The sequence below is a fragment of the Ambystoma mexicanum genome, chromosome 7p, assembly GCF_040938575.1.
Source record: "Ambystoma mexicanum isolate Mex_15411 chromosome 7p, UKY_AmexF1_1, whole genome shotgun sequence".
NCBI lineage: Eukaryota > Metazoa > Chordata > Amphibia > Caudata > Ambystomatidae > Ambystoma > Ambystoma mexicanum.
The window spans coordinates 481,152,224-481,172,320 of record NC_090939.1 but is presented as its reverse complement, the minus strand read 5'-3'; the positions used below and the strand labels follow the sequence as shown (position 1 = coordinate 481,172,320).

At 47.2% G+C, this 20,097-nt stretch overlaps 1 protein-coding gene across 1 annotated transcript in view; it reads left to right on the top strand.

The window, feature by feature from the left end:
- LOC138526130 (amine oxidase [flavin-containing] A-like) overlaps positions 1–20,097 on the top strand; it is a 493,108-nt gene that overhangs the window by 335,113 nt on the left and 137,898 nt on the right. The window contains exon 6 of the mRNA XM_069636505.1: positions 6,671–6,812. Coding sequence (XP_069492606.1) covers positions 6,671–6,812 — 142 coding nt within the window. The remainder of the gene's footprint in view (positions 1–6,670; positions 6,813–20,097) is intronic.

Here is a 20,097-nt window from a genome sequence, read left to right as displayed (position 1 = left end):
TCCCTACTCTTCCTCCCCCACATTCCACCAGCGACGAGACGGCAATGGCAGGACCTACTATTAGCCACCAGGCATACTGTCGCCATATGGGAAAAAACGCTGAAGCAAAAGAAGATCCCAAGGGGACTCAACCCCTCATCCCCGGACTTTCTGAACCCAGTCTTCTCACCTGGAGCAGCTCCCCAAAATTTTAAAAACTGGATTGCGGGACGATTGGAGACTGTGGGGCAACTTTTCGAAGGAGGACAATCTTTCTTACGAATGATGTAAAGAAACCTTCCACCTTCAAGAAAAGGACAGGTTTACATACCTCCAACTGCGCCATTGGTTCATCCACCCACAGACATACCAAGCAGCGATCTGCCCTCCCACCACCATAGAACTAACCCTCAAGGACCTACCAATCCGAGGTAAGACCTCGGCACTGTACAAGCTTCTCCACAAAGACTTTCTCACCTCCAAATCTTGGTCCATGGCACAATGGGAGGCAGACCTAGGTCACCCCATAGAGGACCAATCCTGGGTGGACATCTGGACCTGCACCCAATCGGCATCCGCCTGTGTCACAAATAGAGAATGCACCTACAAAATCTTACTGCGCTGGTACTGTCCCCCTCTAAGGCTCCACTACATGAACCATACTGCAGACCCAGCTTGCTGGAGACGTTGCGGCCAATTAGGATCCTTTTTCCACATGTGGTGGACTTGTCCCAAAGCCGAAAGTTTCTGGAAGGAATGCCTGGCGGTCATTGCAGAAATCACACACACTCCCTCTAGAGCCCGAACCTATCCTCCTGGGTGCCCGGTTCCCGGGATTTATCCACGCACAGGCTCTAAAGCCAAACTGTTGTCCCAGTGTCTGTTGGCGGGCAGAATAGTGGTGGCCCGCACATGGAAATCTGTAGCGGGCCCACTCCTGCTCCTCTGGTGGGTCAAGCTGTGGGATGTGCTAATTGCAGAGAAGGTGACAGCAGCTAGAGCGGGTATCCTCCACCGCTTCCAGAACATTTGGAACCCTGTCCTTGAGTTCGATCGAGACTTCCCAGCATTAACATACAAACCCCAGCTGTCCAGGAGGGTTCTAGAGAGCTGGCCTGCCCCACAGGAGCAGGAGCGAGGAGAGGGGACTTGAATATGGGACGAACACAGGGAGGGTGGGGGGAAGGGAGAAACACTCTAGTATAATAACACATATTAAATGTAGACATTAAGTGAATGTATTGTTTTTGTACCTTGTTCAAAAATAAACATATTTTTTAAAAAAAGTTGAATGGAACGAGTTAGATAGCACCTCATGGGGAAAGAGATTGAAGACGAGTAGAAGGTCAGCGCTCTAAAAAAGTGAGGGATCTGTCGTAGCGATAATTGGGAGGCAATTTGGAGAGATGTGGCTGTGCAAAAGAAGTGTAAGTGAGGTATGGCGAAATTGACCAGTCAGAAACTAGTATTGCTTTGCTTAGCAGCTGATTGACACCAGAGTGTCCCTAATATTGCCTTTTCACTAAGTCTAATAGAGGGAACATTCTTTCTCTTGACAGGCCTAAAAAGAAACAATTGATTGTGTAAACATTCAAAAACAAAAACTCTCTTTCCCCAAAACAATTATCAAAACTGTTGATCCTTCAAGTAACTGCCACACAGTAGTCCTTAAGCACAGGAGACATTGCCCCGGGAGGATAGCACAGCGGCAACATGCTCGCCTTGGAAACAAGACGACACAAAGCAACACAGGTTTGATCCCCGGGTCCGCGCTTAGAAACCTCCAGGTAATAAGCGCGTTATAAATACACAACTAAGAGAAATATGTTCCTGTAACAGCACCTCGATGCCCCCGGGCTGTGTGAGCGCTTTAACAATGCAAATAAATAAATAAATTGCAAAGACACAATCTATATCACCCCAGTCTCCATATCTTGGACCTTGGTAGTTCTATGGCCATACTCCCTCTTTCTAGACATTGAATGATTTTCATCCATAAAATTGGACCACAAAGGATATGCTTCAACCCCAGATGAGTTGCAGGCTAATGGAAAGTGAGGAGGGGTCATTTGGCCTGTTGCTTTGCCTGCATTTGTACGTTATATGAGCAAGATGTATTTGTCAACACGCAGGGCATTACATGTGGGTTATGCTAGGTTTTCCTACTGTTGTTATTCAAGCCATCAGACTCCATCCCCTGGCTTTCCACACTCATGCTTAGGGCATTTTTACATTTTCAGCTCACCCATATGTGGTCCGATTGAAGACAACAGAGCACATTTTCTGGGGCAAATGTCTTGGGATGTTTTTGGCCTGAAGCCCAGTTGTCTCACAAATGGATGGTAAACACTTGTTGTTGCCATTGAATGTTGCCCTTATAGGCAAAACATCCAGGAGGCCCTCACTGGACACAGCCCCTGTGTAGGGCAGGATGAGGTCCAATGCCATTTTCATCCAGTCTCCCGTATCCTAATTAGGGAGATAAAGAGTGCTGTCTTTTCATGTGTCTGGAAACATTATCTCTTAAACCCAAAATGTGATGTCTCCTAGACCTGCTAATACGAAATGGGAGTTCCCAGACATCTGCTTCTTACCTTGCACTCCATGAACCTCCTGTATAATATGCATGATACGTGTACTAGGAGGAAAAGAGAAAGAATGATAGTGTTAGTGAAAGTGGGCAAGGGAAGATAAAGAACAACAATGCGAGAGACATTGGCAATTCGATCTGTCCGCAGTAGCCAGTGGGTGGATGGTGGATGGACTTTGGATGAGTGTGAGTCATGGGGTATGGTGATCGGAGATCGGAAAAGGTAACAGAAGAGTTTAAGAGCTAAGGGTATCCACTCACATCGAATATCTCATCATCTTCTTGACCTTTACACCACACATTGGCCAGCATGCTCTACACCTCTGCCTGAATACACTCAGTATTGTACCTCTGGACCCAAAGGGCATCAGGCAACTTGGCCACCCTAACATGGCCCACTTCATTTCTTGTGTCGGCAGCAAATTAAAGAGGCACATTTCCACCGTTGAGGGTCTCAGAAGTAGATGATCTTCACAGTGTCAAGGAGACTGCACCAACTTTGGGAGCTTGCACCTTTTTGAGTGTGATGAATCCAATGGACAGTAGCAGTAGCCTCATCCCATGTGGTCAGGGAACAGCAGCCGCTACCTGATCCTGACCCTGGGGGCGGCTTTATGAAGCAGGACCACATGGGAGGAGATAGCCAAATATGACAGCTTTGTGACCGGCTTTAATTTCTGTCCCCTCACAGTAGCTCCATAATTATTTAATCCTCTGGCTCCCAACTCTACGATTCACACTGACAAAATCCCTGTACAGAGTAGACTGTAAAAAAAGCAGGTGGACTCCGTAGGGATCCATTGTAAATGCCACCTGATATGCGTACATGGCAAGCAGCGTTTATTTCATTTGGCAAAAAAGGGCTTACAAGCTTTGATATTAGGTCCTCCTGATTGTATCCATATTACCATTTATCAATATTTCCCACGCCCAGTTTCGTGCTCCGACAAGACAGAGCATGGGCACGGGGCAGAGTTAACATCTACACCATGCTTGCCTCCTTTGACTTGTGTGAGCACTTTGTTTTACGCCTGCATGAGATTTTTATGCAGGTGTAAAAAGAATACATTGGCCTCACATTAACACATGCTAATGAGCAGGTGGATTCCATAGAAATCCATTTGTAAACACTGCCTATCCTGTAGGTCCACACTATTACTTTGCTTCACAGCTGCGCCTGCGCTATATGAACCCCAAAACACACATACCCACAAAAGGGAGCGTAGTAAGACTTTCAGAAATAAAGTTGAAGTTAATAGCATCTGAGCATAGAGAAATAACCATTAAGCATAGAATGCCATATATAATAACCATATCGACCATCTACACACATGTACTGCAAACTGAATTGCCTTTTGATTACTAACATTTTGTGTTACTGTGGCAGATACCACTCTCATGCCATTCAAATCTGTGATAATCGTGCTACAAATAGATACCACATTTATTTATTTATTTAACACTTGTAAAGCGTGCCTAACCCGTAGGTATCTGGGCGCTGGACATATATTTACAGTCATGGTTACAAATGCATGGAATTGAACAAAACGAAAAATAGTATGGTGCATCATTTACAATGTACAATAGTTCAGGTCTAGCAGTTACAGGTCTAGCAGATATTTACAAAAGTCCAGGGTGTATTCTGGGATTTAAAAGGTACTAACGTTTGAACGTAAGGAGCCAGCTTTTGAGTTTTCTCCGGAAAGAAATGTGTGTATTTATCCACATAGGGTTATTATCAGCAGAGACAACATATTTTGGTATGAAATATTGTCTCACTAGGGACATATTGAAATGCCAGTGTTTGATCCTTGACAGAATTAAGTTCGAAGTGTGGGCAATACTTCAATTAAACACTAATTTGCTCTGCTGTGTTTTAATAGCAGAACCCTAACTATGTAACAACGCACAGGGATCCAGTAATGGGGTATAATAATTTAAATACAACTCGGTGGATAGGCTGTCCGCTTGGGAGGACATGTATACAGAGGCCTACAGGCAGAGGGCAGAGGCCATGTGAATAAAAGGGAAATCTGTTTCAACGCTTCACACTGAGTTCAAAACCAACCAATTAATCATCAAAATGTGCTCCTGACTAACCAAGATTCCGGCCGCACCACCATGCTTAAATCACTGGACCTCTCAGCATCCTTTTATACTATTGGCAAGATCGTCCTGAGAGGATAGCTCAGTGGCAACGTTCTCGCCTTGGAAGCAAGACGACAGGAAGCAACGCAGGTCCGATCCCTGCGTCTGCACTTAGAAACATCTGGGTATTTCGCAACTAAGACAAACAAAAAAAAAACAATTCCTGTAACAGCGCCTCAATGCGCTGTGTGAGCGCTTTAAAAATGCAAAATAATAATAATTAACTCCACACCAACTTAAACTGTACCCAGGAGAGTGAGCTGGTCCTGGCCCCTGCGGATACTCTGCTGGATGATGTATCTTGCTCTCTGAAGAAATGGTTATTCTGACCATGAAACTGATTCTAAGAGTTATCAGCGTGGATACAAGAAATGTGCAAGCCCTCACTATACTCAAAGCTCAAAAGAAGAGTAAATTGTTTGAAGATATATGGGCAAGATCTCTAGAGTGTGAGTTGACATGCAAGAGAGGTAAGGGTGGAAGAGGCGGGTGTGTTATTTCAAGATATGTGTCTGTCTGTCTGTCTGTTCCATATTGTGTTGTAAAACTGAATAAACTGCTAAAAAAAAATGATCTATGCCGCCATACAGCATCTGCTTACCTATCTTTGGTGATCTTTATGATTCTCACAGCGGTCCAGTGATCCTCTTCAAGAAGGCTATGGCCCCACCGGTGCATACATCTGAAGCAAGCAACATCCGGTTCCATGTGTATGGGGATGGTGCACAGTTCTGTCTTATCTTACAGGATTCCTTTAGTGGCAGTAACTGAAGAGTGAGCTGCATGAAACATGTGCAGTGCTGGATGCGCCAATATGCATTGTGCCTAAAAGGATTGAAGACTGAAAACGTTCTTTGCCCTCTACAGGAGGGAAACAAATCAAATGAGGGAAACAAATCAAATGATTGCAGCCTAGTCCTGCATACACACATCACTGTGCTTTGGTCAGGTGTAGGACCTGAATAACCAAACTTCCTCTACCTTTCTAAAGTCTTCAAGGCATATCAGCTAACCCATTGTCACAGGCCGTTCACTCACAGCCTTCTTACCATACATCTCGATACGAGACAACAGATTTGTAGGCCATGCAGGCACACGCGCAAACCTCTGGCATACCCACCGATCTCCATCAAGGCATGCAGAAGACTACCTGAAAGTTTTTAGTACTATAAGGACTCACCTCTTCTGTACCTCACCATTCGACGTCGTTTACAAGTAAGACTCAGACTATCCCACTTACCTTCAGTGCAGGAGAGCCTGGTGGGTCTACATGTTATGGCTTTTCAATATTCGGGGCTCCATTGCAATATGAGGGCGAAGGCTGAAATCAGGGCTGTACAATGGACTATACAAATATCATTGCTGAAACCAATGGACTGTCCTTTCTTTCACTGAAAACTAGCAGTAAGTTATTATTTTGCGCACTCTCGAATATGTGCTTTCCGCCATGCTTTTAAGCAGGACATATTGGCCTACCTCACCCTATGAAAACCCTAAAATAAAACCAATCTAAGTTACCTAGGACAACAATAATTGATACAAAATGTAGTGACCAAATAGTCTGTGTTAATATATCACACAAGTGAGTTTAGGCTGTTTATTATTCTGTTTCAGGCCACAGAAATGGAAGATCAGAAACTGCAGTGTGTTTGTCACACTTGCTTAAACTTAGCTCATTTAATCTGTTTCAATGGAATTGTGTATAAATAATTTCTAATTGTATTTCTTCAACAATTAGGTGCACCTTTTGCCATGAGTGCACAGGTCACTGACTCCCAACTAGAGGAATAAAAGGAAACATATTCATTTACTATGTAAGCTGTGTCCTGCTCCCCAAAATGGTGGCTTTTGTTGATAATCATGACTTTCTCTGCTTCACTTTTTTGTGCTGCGACCCAGGATGGTGGCTGTTGTTGATAATCATTACTTTGTCTGCGTTCCCTTTTTATGCAGCGCAGTCAGGCGTTTTGCTCACGTCTTTGTGAACGTCAACAATACCGTAGAGCCGCACCAAGTTTCCGCCCTCTGGTTCCTGTGGTACGTGAAGCTCTGTGGTGGGACTAACAGAATGTTTTCAGTCACCAATGGCGGACAGGTAAGGAAATTCACCTACCATTGATTGTTAGTGGTCACTTAAGGTTGGATTTGTTTAGCCTACAGAGTATCCCAGTTACCTTTTTAGGATGTACATCTTCGCGGTATGTCAACATTCCTAGGCAGTTTCTAGTTTTATAAGTCTTGGCAGTTTTATGGCCGGTATTGCAATAAGGTAATTCTAGGTGGCTGTCTAGAGATCCGTCAACAACAGGGCAACAAGGGGCGCGTTCTGGGACCATAAACATGAACAGGCCCCATTGGACCGGATGTGGGTGCCGAATGGATAACCTGCCTGGGGATGCTTAAGTCCGCAAGGAGGCCCTGAGCAGGTTGACACGTTGATTATTTGCATTCACTGGCATCATTTTGTTATCAATCAATCTTCTTCAAAGGTTTAACTGCTGTATGGTTGTGTCTTTATTCTGCAAATTAGGGGGTACTGAGATTCAAACCATTAGTGAAAAAGGCATTTAATATTAATGATCATCTCTTGGAAAGATGGGCGATCCTTGTGCTTTGTTTGTTTGTTTGTTTGTTTTATTTGCTTATATAGCACGCTGAACCCTGAGGTAGCTAGGTGCTTATCTTAAGGAGCTGCTTACATACACGGTACAAGTACAAAAATACAGAAGTATACAGGAATATTTTGTGGGGCTAGTTGCAAACAAGGTATAAGTACAGCAATACAATAATTTACAGGAATGTACAGTAGGTAGTACAAGAATAGAAGCATTTACAGGATTATACTGGAATTTACAAGTTGAAGGGCTCTTATAGGCATTTATACAGAATATACAGGCAGCGTATAGTTTTGTAGGTGTTGATTTAGTTGGGTGGGATAGTGGCGAAGAGCCAGGTTTTGCCTTTGAAACGGAAGGCAAGGAAGGAGTGTTTGTTTCTTAGTGCTGGAGGCATGGAGTTCCAAGTTTTAGCCTGATTTGTGGTGTCTATATTTGGGGATGTTGGGGCAGTGTGCGTAGTTCGCTCTGGTGGGCCTAGTTGAGGTCTTAGTGCAGAATTTGTGCACCAGGTATTTAGGGGCGGTGTTGATGAAACATTTGTGGGTGATCATGAGAGTTCTGAAGGTGATTCTGTCTTTTATGGGGAGCCATTTGGCAGTCTGTCTTGCTTAGGATCTGTGGTCGGTGCGTGGGATGTTGAGGGATGCTCTGAGGATGTTATTTTGCAAGATTTGGAGTTTGTGGATATTTTGCTTACTGGTACCTAAGTATAGGGAGTTGAAGTAATCAAGTTTAGATAGTATCAATGCTCTCACTAGTAAGATACAGCTTTGTGTAGATAGCAAGGGTCTACAGGCTGTTATTAGTTTAGTGGTATAGGCCGAAGAGGAGGCTGTGGCATTACCCTCTCTTGAAAGAGACAGGGTGGAGTCGTAGACACCTATTGTTTTGGCATTTTTGGAGACGTTGATGACGTTTCCATCTATATTGAATGAATTGTATTGTGGGTTGAGTTTGTTAAGGCGTTGATTGGAGCCAATGAGTAGGAGCTTGGTGTTGTCGTCGTTTAGACAAAGCCCGTGCTTAGCCATCCAGTCTTGAATTTTACTGTAAATATCATTAAGGAGGGAGGAATCCTTTTCGTATGAGCCTGAGTGTGATGAGGATCTGAGTATCATCAGGTAGTTGGTGCAGGGGACTTTCATGTCGTCCAGGGGTCAAATAACATCTTAGTAAAGATGTTATACAGTGTGGGGGAGATGCAGGAGCCTTGGGGAACTCCACACGTGATAGGTGATGGGTCTGCTGAGGCAGTGTCTGAAAAACCCAACATGTATGCCTTGGAAAAATGAACACATACGGAGACATTTGTTTTGAAAATGCTCTTTCAGTATTCTCCTGAGATACCGATTGTTGTATGCACTTGTTAAACCTATGCAAAATGTTGGTACAGCTCAAGTAACAGTGTCTAATCAACCTATACCAAGAGTCCACGTGGAACCCTATTTCTGTGATCTATGTTTTCGTTTCGTAAAGGCTTTTTTATTTGCTGCTTTTCTACGCCACAGTGCTACATCACTGTTAACAATTTGTTAACATTTTTCCAAGGCAGAAGCATCAGCACCATTTATGTTTTCTACCCAATGTGGCGTAAAATACTGAATATGCAGTAAAATACTCTAACAAAAATGGCGTCAGTATCCCTTGTACATAACAACTAATTAAAATCACATCAACAAAGCACATCAAGAATATTCTTTCATCACTCATAGCATGACATCTTGTGGCAAAAATCGATGCGCTGTAAAACCATCCTTATATGGTTACCACTGCTAAGGCCATTTCTTATGAAGTTAATTCCAAAGGCTTTCCAAAACCCGCGATTGAAAGCATTCCTAAATCCCTTTATTATACGATGTACCCAAGAACCCAACGGCGTAGGATTTGCATTCTCAATCTAATGTTGACTCTGGTTCTCAGAAAAGGTTGCAACCCCGTTGGCCTGGCTTTTTTTTCTTTGACATGGTGTCCTCAAACCTAGTACCACCTAATGAGTGTAGTTTTTATAACTGAAACTAAATCAAAACGGAGACCGCTAGGGGGCACGGTGCTAGATGCCCGCAGGCTGGAGGAGCTCCCGAGAGTACGGGGACGGAATTGCAAAAAGGATGCGGTTCTTAGCTTGAAAGTTGGAGCTGACCTCACCGAGCTACAGAAAGGCAGCCTCTTCACACTCATTGCTCCAATGCAAGCCAGCCAAAAATCCTTGAATCGCCACTCGGGCCGATGACTGAAACAGCTGGAGCACCACATGGCTCTGAACTATGGCGGAGCGGGCGCCGGGTCCCCCCGACCCAACGGACAGGACCAGCCAGGCTTGCATATCACCACCCATAATCCCACAGCCCCCAGGGACAAAGAATCGGAGGGGCCGGGCAGACATGCACTGCAACAACCATATGCCCATTGGGCGGGTGACGCATGGCGAGCTATTTACGCCACCGGCCAGAGCCTCGCTGGCCACCAACGCACACCAGCCTCCTAGGTACCCGGGGGCCCGGGATCAAGCAACAGTGGGGCCCCACCGAATCACCGCCCGCAAAGCTAGAATCACGGAGCAGAACGGAGACACGCCAGAGGTACACCCAACAGGTGAGGGAGGTTGGGGGGGCGCGCAGCGGTCATCACAACCCCACAGCTAACACCACTGGCTCTAGGTGACCCGGTGCAGCCCGGCGCCCCACCCTGTGATCCCACCCACAGCACCTCAATATTCAGCGCGGCGCACTCCACAGGAAAGAGGAATTAGCCTGATGAATCGTCTTGGGCCGGCTCCTACGAACCCCATCTGGGGCTGCTAAAGAAGGGCACCTGATGCCCCCTCCCACTCAGTCATCTCGAGGGAGTGAAGCCCTTCCCTCACATGGCCCAGGGAGAGAGGGCAAACCAAACCACACTCAAAGGGACCCGGACCCCCCTCCATAATCTAGGGGGCACCTACAGTGACATACAGCCCCGCAGCCACCCCAAAAAGCACCAGCATATAACAGACCACCTGCATCCAGTGGGCCTGTTCCCCAGGCAAAACCCATAACCCATGGCGGGCCGGACACCAAGCCCTGCCACCCCCCAGAAGAAGGTTGGAAGCTCGTTAGCCCCATTGCCCGCTATACTTTTCCCAAACTTGTGGGGACACTACAAAGAGGGTCCCAGCCAGGCTTCGACAGGCACCAACAAACACGCAGGCCCGGGTTTCTCCCTTCTTCCAGACAGGCACGCCCTCTCTACCTCCAAATTCACTGATAAACCTTCACAGACGGTGTGCCGGCAGGGAGCCAGGAAGACGGAACACACAGACCAAGCCAACTCCAAGAGGTAGATCAGGCACAGCATGTCGCCCGGGCATGCAAAAAGGCACTCGAGCCCCACCATCGGCAGAGCCCTCAGTAGTCACTGCACCCAACCAGCCAAGGAGATCCAACCGTAACAAAGCGGAGATGGATGTACAAACGCAACTACAAACCATCCTGGCAGAGATGCGTATTATTGGGCAGCGGACGCAAGAAACAAACGATATAGTATTAGACATCAAGCGGGACCTGCAGGAAGTCCAAACCCACCTGACAGCACAAGCTGAGCACATCACGCACAACGAGCAACGGATCAGCACACTAGAAGACAATGTCACCACCAGAAACAGAACTCGATGGGTTCATAAGGGAGGTACAAAGACTTGGTGAGAAAATTGATGACCAAGAAAATCGCTCCTGCCGGAACAACCTCCGGGTGGCGGGACTACTGGAAAACGCAGAAGGGGCGTGCTTCGAGACATTCATGCAGGGCTTTCTGCGAGACACCCTCAAGATAGAGAACCCACAAGATCTTATAATCAAGAGGATACACAGGGCACCCATCCCCAAACTTCCACTCGACCAACGACCTAGGATTGTGACCATGCACTTGCTCATTTGTCAACATAAAATGCTAATCCTCAAAGCATGCAGAGCTGCTAGCCCTATTAAAATAGGGCCCGCAGACATGCACATATACAACGACTACTCGCTGGAGGTCTCGAGGCGCCGGAAAGAATTCAACCCGATATTCGAGGCCATGAAAGACTCAGAACTCCGCCACTATCTAAAATTCCCCGCCACCTGGTGCATCCAAATAGATAGACAATGGCACAGTTTTGAGGATCCGGATGCAGCTTGGCGCTTTTTTCAACAGAGGGAGATAGTCACAACAGCATTGGAATCACCCCAGACAGAGCCCTGACATCTGGACCCCCGCCAACCCACCAGCCCAGAAAGGTTGCACGCAAGCGGGAAATGGCACAAGATCAACAGACGCCCAAAGGGCTGGGGACCGAAGCGCTGAACGTATAACCCGGCCCCCGGCGGACCACACAAACTTAACATGACCAACGCCCACGGACCCAATCCGGGCCCAGTCTCGCAACAGAACTCTGCATCCTGTTGAAAGGCGCACTCACCGCAGATTCAAACACACACCTAAGCAACCGTATGCTCCACGCTAATGTAGCCGTCCCCGGCTAGAGGAGACAAGCCGCTGGCCCTGTTGGCCTGCATGGCTGCTAGAAACACCCGACGTCGGGTGGGGCATGGGGTGAGGAAGGGCACCAGGGTTTCCGGGCCCTCCTCAACCCATGCAGTGGCACAAATGCGTACTGTTGGGGCTAGGCTGCAGGTTAGGCCGACCCAAGGTTTGCAACTCACGGTTTGGTTGATAGTTGGTAAAGACCCATGTTGGAGTCATTATAAGTTGCTCTCTCCATGGGTGCATCAGCGGTGCCTATACAATATCGCTCTCATATCCCGCCACGTGCTGAGACATGGCAAACTGGTTTACAGCAGACCTTACACACCAACTCACATACACCATGGCACTCACCATTCACCTGCTGTCGCTTAACATCCAGGGACTGGGGCACCCCATCAAATGCAGAAGGATGCTCAACAATCTGAGGGATCTTGAAGGGAACATAATTTTCCTCCAGGAAACACATCTGGGCTGTACCGAATCAGTGAAACTACAGAGAGGTTTGGTGGGCACCACTGTCCACTCCCCATGACATGTGAAAAGAGGGGTCTCTATATTAATGAACAAACGGATCCCTTTCCAGATCAAACACACAATAGTCGACAAAGAGGGCAGATACATACTCGCCCAGGGCCACCTTTTGCAACACACAGTCACCCTCATGAACATATACGCGCCCACATCAGATTCTCCAAACTTCTTCACGAAGCTGTTAGCGACTTGTGCGCAATATAATGGGAACCTCATGTTCATAGGAGGTGATCTTAATCTTACCCTGGACCCCCACCTAGACCGCCTCAGGGACACGACAGGTAGCGCCAACCCACTCAAAAAGAGGATCGCCTTAATGACATTGATGCATGACCTCCGCTTGATAGACATATGGAGGGCCACACATGAGCAAAAACAGGACTACACATTCTACTCACACCCGCATGATTTCTAGTCGCGGCTTGACTACTGGCTCATTCCCACAACCACTCGCTACCTGGTGAAAGAGTGTGTGATCCTCCCGACCACCCTTTCAGACCACGCTCCGGTTACCCTAAAATTCTCCCTCCCAGATACACAACAGCAACCACCCCTGTGGCGGCTCAACTTGCGCATGCTCCAATATCCCGACCTAGTGGAAAAACTGGCAAAAGAAACCGGGCGATCCTGGGAATCAAATCTAGCCTACGGCTACTCAGCTCATAAGTGCTGGGATGCGTATAAGGCTTACATGAGGGGACACTGCATATCGAGTTGGGCGCATAAACACAAAGCATGGGGAGAAGAAACCTCCCGTCTAACAAAGGAACTGGCCAAAGTAGAGCTATCCCACAAAAAAAAAACAGAATAAACTCCTAAAACCCACACTGAACAAACTCTGCTCCGAAATCACCCAGCTCTAGGCCAACAACACCCTTAAAACCATACACCATCTGGTTCCAGGCGTATTATATGGAAAATTACAGGTCCCTCAGGTCTATGGCCCTAGCCCTGAAGCAAAGGCAAGCTGTGCAAGCAATAGTCTCCATACAAGACAAAGAAGGCAAGCAGCTACTAGGGGGCGCCCAGATTAACGCCAGGTTCAGAGAGTTCTACCAGGAGCTATACACTGCCTCTGACACCCCCCACAACCTGAGAAATAGACTCCTTCTTAGACTCCATACATATTCCCAAATTCCCTGGAGACCAGAAATCAGCCTTGGGCGCCGGCATCACATCCGCGGAAATTGCTAATGCAATTGGCGCACTCTCCGCGGGTAAGGCCTCTGGACCCGATGGGATCGCCATAGACTTTTATAAGGAACTAGTAGAGGACATGGCGCCCCGACTAGAGCAACTTTTCAACGAGGCAACATCCCTTGGCCACCTGCCCCAATCGATGCTCGCCGCAAACATTATAGTCTTCCTCGTATAGGCCCATCTCCCTCAAACACTGATGCCAAGATCCTAGCGAAATGCCTGGCGAAGCGCATAGAAAACAGTCTCCCGAGCATCATCCATAGAGACCAAACGGGATTTATATGGCATAGGCACTCGGGTGACAATATTAGAAGGCTGCTACACCTAATAGCGGGGGAGAGGGACCCAGAGGACCTCCTACTAGGAGTTGACGCCAAAAAGGCCTTCAAAAAGGTTGCGTGGGAATTCCTGTTCAGAGTATTGCCCTGCTATGGCTTCCCTCCCACCTCATCCAACTAATAAGGCTCCTATACACGCGCCACACCGCACCGTAGTAACCAATGGCACTACCTCACCCGCATTGGATCAACAGTCGGGTACACGCCAAGGGTGCCCACTGTCGCCACCACTTTACGCCCTCTCCATAGAGCCAATCACAATCAAGCTCTGGGCCGATAGGGGCTGGATGGGTATTGTTCAAGGAGGAGAGGAACATTGCATGTCCCTCTACGCCGACAACATGCTACTATACATTAGCAATGGCCCCAAAGCCCTCCCATACATTTGCACACTCCTTAGGCAGATCGGTCCTATGGCAGGATATAAAATAAACTTCAGCAAATCAGAGGTTATGCCGCTGCGGCCAGACATCCCCTGGGACCCAGGGGAGGTCGCCCCCTTTGTCTTACAAACACATCACATCAAATACCTCGGTATTCATATAAGCGCCTCATTGGGGGACCTCAGGGACCTAAATTATCCCCAGAAAATATCGGGGGTATGCCAGGATGTGAAAAGGTGGGACACCCTGAACCTCTCCCTGACCGGGCGGATAAACATGCTAAAAATTAATTATTTCGCCAAGCTCACATTCATCGCAATGATGATCCCGGTCAGCCCCTCAACTGCCTCCCTAAAGGAGCTGGATAAAGAAATATCTAAATTCATCTGGAGAGGGAAGAAGGCGATAATTTTCCTCCCAACCCTCCAAGCCACTAAATTGAACAGCAGACTTGCCGCCCCCTCCCTTAAGGCGTATCACCAGGCGGCGCAAGTGTTTTGGGTGAAACGCTGGCTAGACACATCAGACCACTCCAGCTCGAGGACTATGGAGATCGCATTGATGAAACCCCTCAACCCAATCAAAATAATGGCCACACCTCCTAAGAAACTCCCGCCTGGCATTAGGACACACCCCATACTCGGGCCCATGCTCACCCAATGGCACAGACTTAGGACAGCACAAGGGATTCAAACCAGTTATGCACCTCCTTGGTCTAATATCAGGGCGGTACTATCCTATGGACATGCAGGCAAACTACACCCCAAGCAAGACCATGAATGGGCCAATGTTAGGATAATGGACATACAGGAGGGGGCAGCGCTGCAGGCGTTCCAAGACGCTCGCGCTAAACTGGGCCTGGGACAGGGTGATTGGCTCATGTATCATAGCATATGCACCATGCTGAGGCGTCACACCGCACAACCCGTGGGCCTCGTAATCCCCCTCCCCCTGCAAGGTTGAGATGGAGCATACCTGGACTCCTTCTCGCGCATACGCACATGCACTACCAAATGGCAATCCCCAACAATCAGGGCGGACCCGCCCACTCGCACGCAACTGGTCTGAAGACCTAGCGGCTCAAAACGAAGTGACGGGTATCCTAGATTACTTTGCTGCTATACCTCTAATCTCCACCAACTTCAGGAATAGAGAGATCCAGTTTAAAATTGTGCAGCGGCTGTATCTCACCTCCTCCACTCTACACCGGATGGGGATCTGCCAAACGAACAAATGCTGGAGAGGGTGCGACACCCTGCTCATGCTGGGGCACATACTACGGCAATGCCCAAAAATTGCTCACTACTGGAGGGACGTGCATAAGCAGATAAGCGAAATTAGTGGGGCCACAATCAGGTTCACCTCCGAAGCGATGCTTTGGGGGGGGGACGCCGATGCCTGGCATACAGAGGGGCTCACGCGCAAACTGATATGCCTAATACTTTTCACTGCCAGGAAATTCCTTATTACCCACTGGAAGGCCACAGACCCACCAACTACCGCAGCGCGAAACACACTCCTGGCGAAAACCTGCAGGATGGAATGCACGGCTATCACGCGACAACAACCCCAGAACCCTCTAAGTGCAGCAAGAGCACTAAAATTCAGAACACTGACTGACCCATACACTTTGATGGAGGGACGGTGGGGAACCCCTCGCCCATAACTCAAAAACACGCCACACACCTCAGCACGAGACAAGGCTCCATACTGCCGGAAAATAGAGGACTCAATGTACCAGAGAGCGGAACTATTAGGGCACTGGACCTTTTAAAGCACTGGAAAAGCAACACATTGTTAGGGAGTGAGGGGGAGTTGGAGGGGAAAGGGGGTTGTTGTTGTTTCTGTTGATGTTATAACTATATTTGCTAACTGAAGACAAGCGTCATTCCGAATGCTCTGAAGTCGCATCAAAATTGGGTAGCGCAGCGTTATTTACCGCAAATGCGTTCTTGCTCACCTGCATGTAACTGCACGCTCTATGTACCTTGTTACAAAATGCCAATAAACAGCTTATAGAAAAAAAAGAAACTAAATCAAAACCACTAAACCTACGTTCAACCCAAAAAGAACATTAATCCTTTTTTCGGAGCCGTCCATTTATAAAACTGGATGGCTACACAAAGGAAGCCCCACTTCATTACGCTCCGCAAAGAGCTATTTGATACATTTGCATGATTTTTTATGATCCCCAATAAATACACAGACCAAGTATTCTGTCAAATCTCTTTTTTCTTCTCAATATACAAAGGAGTCACATAAAAAACATATTAAACCTAAATCGTACAATCACTTTATTTATTTTTTATTTGTACATTTATAGCAGCACGCCAAACCCTGAGGCATCTAGGCGCTAGTTACAGTTGCAGGCAGGTTATAAGTTACATGGTTGCAAAACAGTTACAAGGTAAGGTTATGCGTTGGCACAACAGGATTAATTGATTGATTTGTTATTTATTATGTGCCTATACACAGGTGTGTCAAGGCGCAACAAGGCAAGGAAGGGGAATAAAGGAGGACAAGACAAACGATCTTACTAGGCCTTGTGACGTTCAGATCGTGCAAGTGCGCAATGCAAAGTGAAGGGGAAGTGCAACCAAGGCAGGGGGCTCTGAGTTAAGTGCAAGGGAGCCTGGGCCAACAGGGTGCAATCCGAGCCAGGAAGTGCAAGGTAGGCCAGGTGGCTGTGCAAGGTGGGCCAGGCCGCCAGTGCAGGAGGACTGGTCCAGGGGGGTGGTGGGGTCTGGTGCCACTTAAGTCTCAGAGGACACCAATCAGCAAGTCAGCAGAGTAGGAGGAGAAGGAGCAAGGGTAGATTAGCAGGGGAGAGGGAGGGAGAAAGAGAGGAGAAAAGGAAGGTCTTGATGAGCTTCCAGAACGTAAGGAGATCAGGCTCAAGATGGAGAGAGGTAGGGAGGCCATTCCAGAGAGAGGCACCTGCAGAAGAGAGAGATCTTCCTGCCCACTATCTGCTTGGAGAAGCGACTGACCTACATAGAGTTAGAGGAAGATGAGCATAGCGCTCTAGAAGGAAGGTATTTAGGAAGAGAGAGTTGAAGATGTTGATTCTGTCATGCGCCGCCTGAAGTGCCACCAAGGCAGGTTTGTGACTATTCTGGAGGTCAGTCACCAAGGCATCAATGTCAGGGAATCTGCTAACCACGGAAGCAACCGCAGGAAAACATACAGGGTGGTATATGTAGGTATAAGTAGGTACAGAAAAAAGGGCTGCAGCCCAGAGTGGAATGTTTGGAATTACTATAGGCAAATTCAGCCAAGGGCAGGAGATCCACCCAATTGTCCTTAGCCGAGGCGATGAAGCAGGGTTTGGTTCAGTCTTTCCATTTGGCCATTGGTTTGTGGATGAAACCTGGAACTCAATGCCCTTCTAATGTTTAAGAAAGTATAGATCTGCTGCCAGTATCAGGAAGTATCAGGAAGTATACTGGGAACCCCTGTCGGAATTGATGGTCTCAGGTAAGCCATGACGGAAACATATGGTCTTGATGAATATCCTTGCCATCTCGGCTGTGGAAGGGATCCATGGGAGAGCATAAAAATGGGCCATTTTAGTAAAAAAAATCAGTAGTTGCCATGATAAAATTCCAGCCCCTCGACGGTGATAGGTCAACAATAAAGTCTGTTGAAATCTTTTGCCAAGACTTGGTGGGAATGGGCAATTTCACAAGCTGGCCCAGAGGCGGTTTCCGTGGAACACTGGTCTGTAGACAAATAGTGCAAGAGGAGACATAATCATGAGCATCCGGAAACCGATTCGGGCCACCAGAAATGTCTTTGCACTAGTTCCAATGTATTACCCATTCCTCGATGACCTGCTTCCATGGCACATACGCAAGACCTCTCTTTGCAACAGGACTGTATTTAGAAAAACATTGGTGTTATGGAAATAATAACAGTCTGCTGGGGCTAAATCGTATTTAGCTGAGATTTCTTGACAGAAGGTATCGTGTGCGTGGGTAGCCCTCCAAACTGTCTGCAGAAAATTGGATACTGCGCCATCAAAAGTAGCTCTGAGAAATATTTCTTCTGACTGACAACAAGCAGTGTACATACCCATCTTCTGCGAGAGGGCATCCGCTTGCAAATTGACCTTAGCCGAAATTATGGTAAAGGAGATATTACAGGCCCGACGTCTATTCTGGGTTTCTGCATATTGGAGGCTCCAAAGATTTTGAGGATCAGTACAGACTTCTATAGCAAATTTAGAACCCAACAAGAGATGCCTCCACTCCTGGAATACTCTTTTGATGGCCACCAGTTCCTTTTCTAATACTGTGTAATTCAATTCTGAGGGAGACAAGGTTTTGATAAATAGGCCACAGGATTTTCTTGTCGATCAGACGAACACTGCTTTAGAACAGCTCCCAAAGCACTGTAGCAAGCATCTGATTCCACAATAAAGCTTGTTTTCTGATCGGGAGTGTGAAGTATGGTAGGTGAAGAAAATAATTTGAGGGACTCAAACGCCTGATGAGTCAACTGTCCAGCCGAATTTAACCCCTTCCTGAGTAGCGCTGTCAAAGGAAGGATGGTACCAGAAAAGTTTGCTATGAACTTCCGATAAAAATTGGCAAAACCTAAGAAACGTTGCAGTTCTTTCACCAAAGAGGGGGGTTGCCAGTCCAAGATTGCAGATACCTTAATCAGGTCCATAGAGATGCCCTCTGCGGAGAAAACATACCTAAGGTAAGTACCGGGAATGCTTGTCTGTTGATAACGGGCCTTGAGCTAGCCCCAAATGCATAGGTTCCTCCAGTTCACGAGAACCATCTCTAAGGGTCCTGGAGGGTCTTGCCCTTTTCCTTTCCATGTGTCTCTCCTGTAAGTGATCCAACTGCATCGTTAATGCAATCATCTTAACCAAATTCCCAGGATGAGGTATCCTAGATATCTCAGCTTTTAAGACTCGCGACAGACCCGTCCTAAACAACATGATCAATGCGTCATGCGGCCATGCAGTGTCTGCTGCCATCTGCTTGAATCTCATGATATATACGAAAGAATATCCTGAGAACCCTGTTTAAAATCGAGTAATTGTTCCTGGGAAGAAACAGTTATCTCCTGGCGCCCAAATATGGCTTTCAAACTGTTGACAAAGTCTGGATAGGAGTCTAGAATAGAATTGTTGGTCGTCACAAGACGAGTTGCCTAAGCGAAAGCGGCACCAGTTAAATTAGAAATCATGTGCCCTACTCTGTCCCTATCAGTAGAGAAGCAAAACGCCTCAAATGCAAACTGGACTGTACAAGCGTCCAGGAACTCCTTCAGTTTATGTGGATTCCCATCATATTTTCCACCTGGTAATTCAGGTGTGGTAGTAAGCCAGACTATTTGTTGCCTGAGTATTACATTTTCTTGTTTCAAGGGCTCGACCTTAACTGTAGGGGACTGCACTACTGAAATCAACTGCTGCACCTTATCCATGGCCGCCTATCTTGTTTGGTCATCGCTAACTGTCATAAATTAGTTTGCCAGACCATGAACATGCAGCAGTGGATTGCAGCTAATGAGCAGTTCCCCCTGTCCTCACTGCCTCTCGGCACCTCCGTAATAACCCAGATACCAGAGAAGCAGGCGACCCAGGGAAACCCTCAAGGGAAGAAAACCCTGTAGTATGGCCTGGAAGTAGAAACCGATAATATGCATTGTTCGTCTCTGCAGAATTCTGTAGAAAGAGTTGCCTTTAAACTGCTTTCACAATGCTTAGTATGATCTCAGGATCCTGTTCTCGGAGAACCTGCTACCTCGCTCCTGTGCACTGTGAGAAGTAATTAGCAGGACCGACGCGC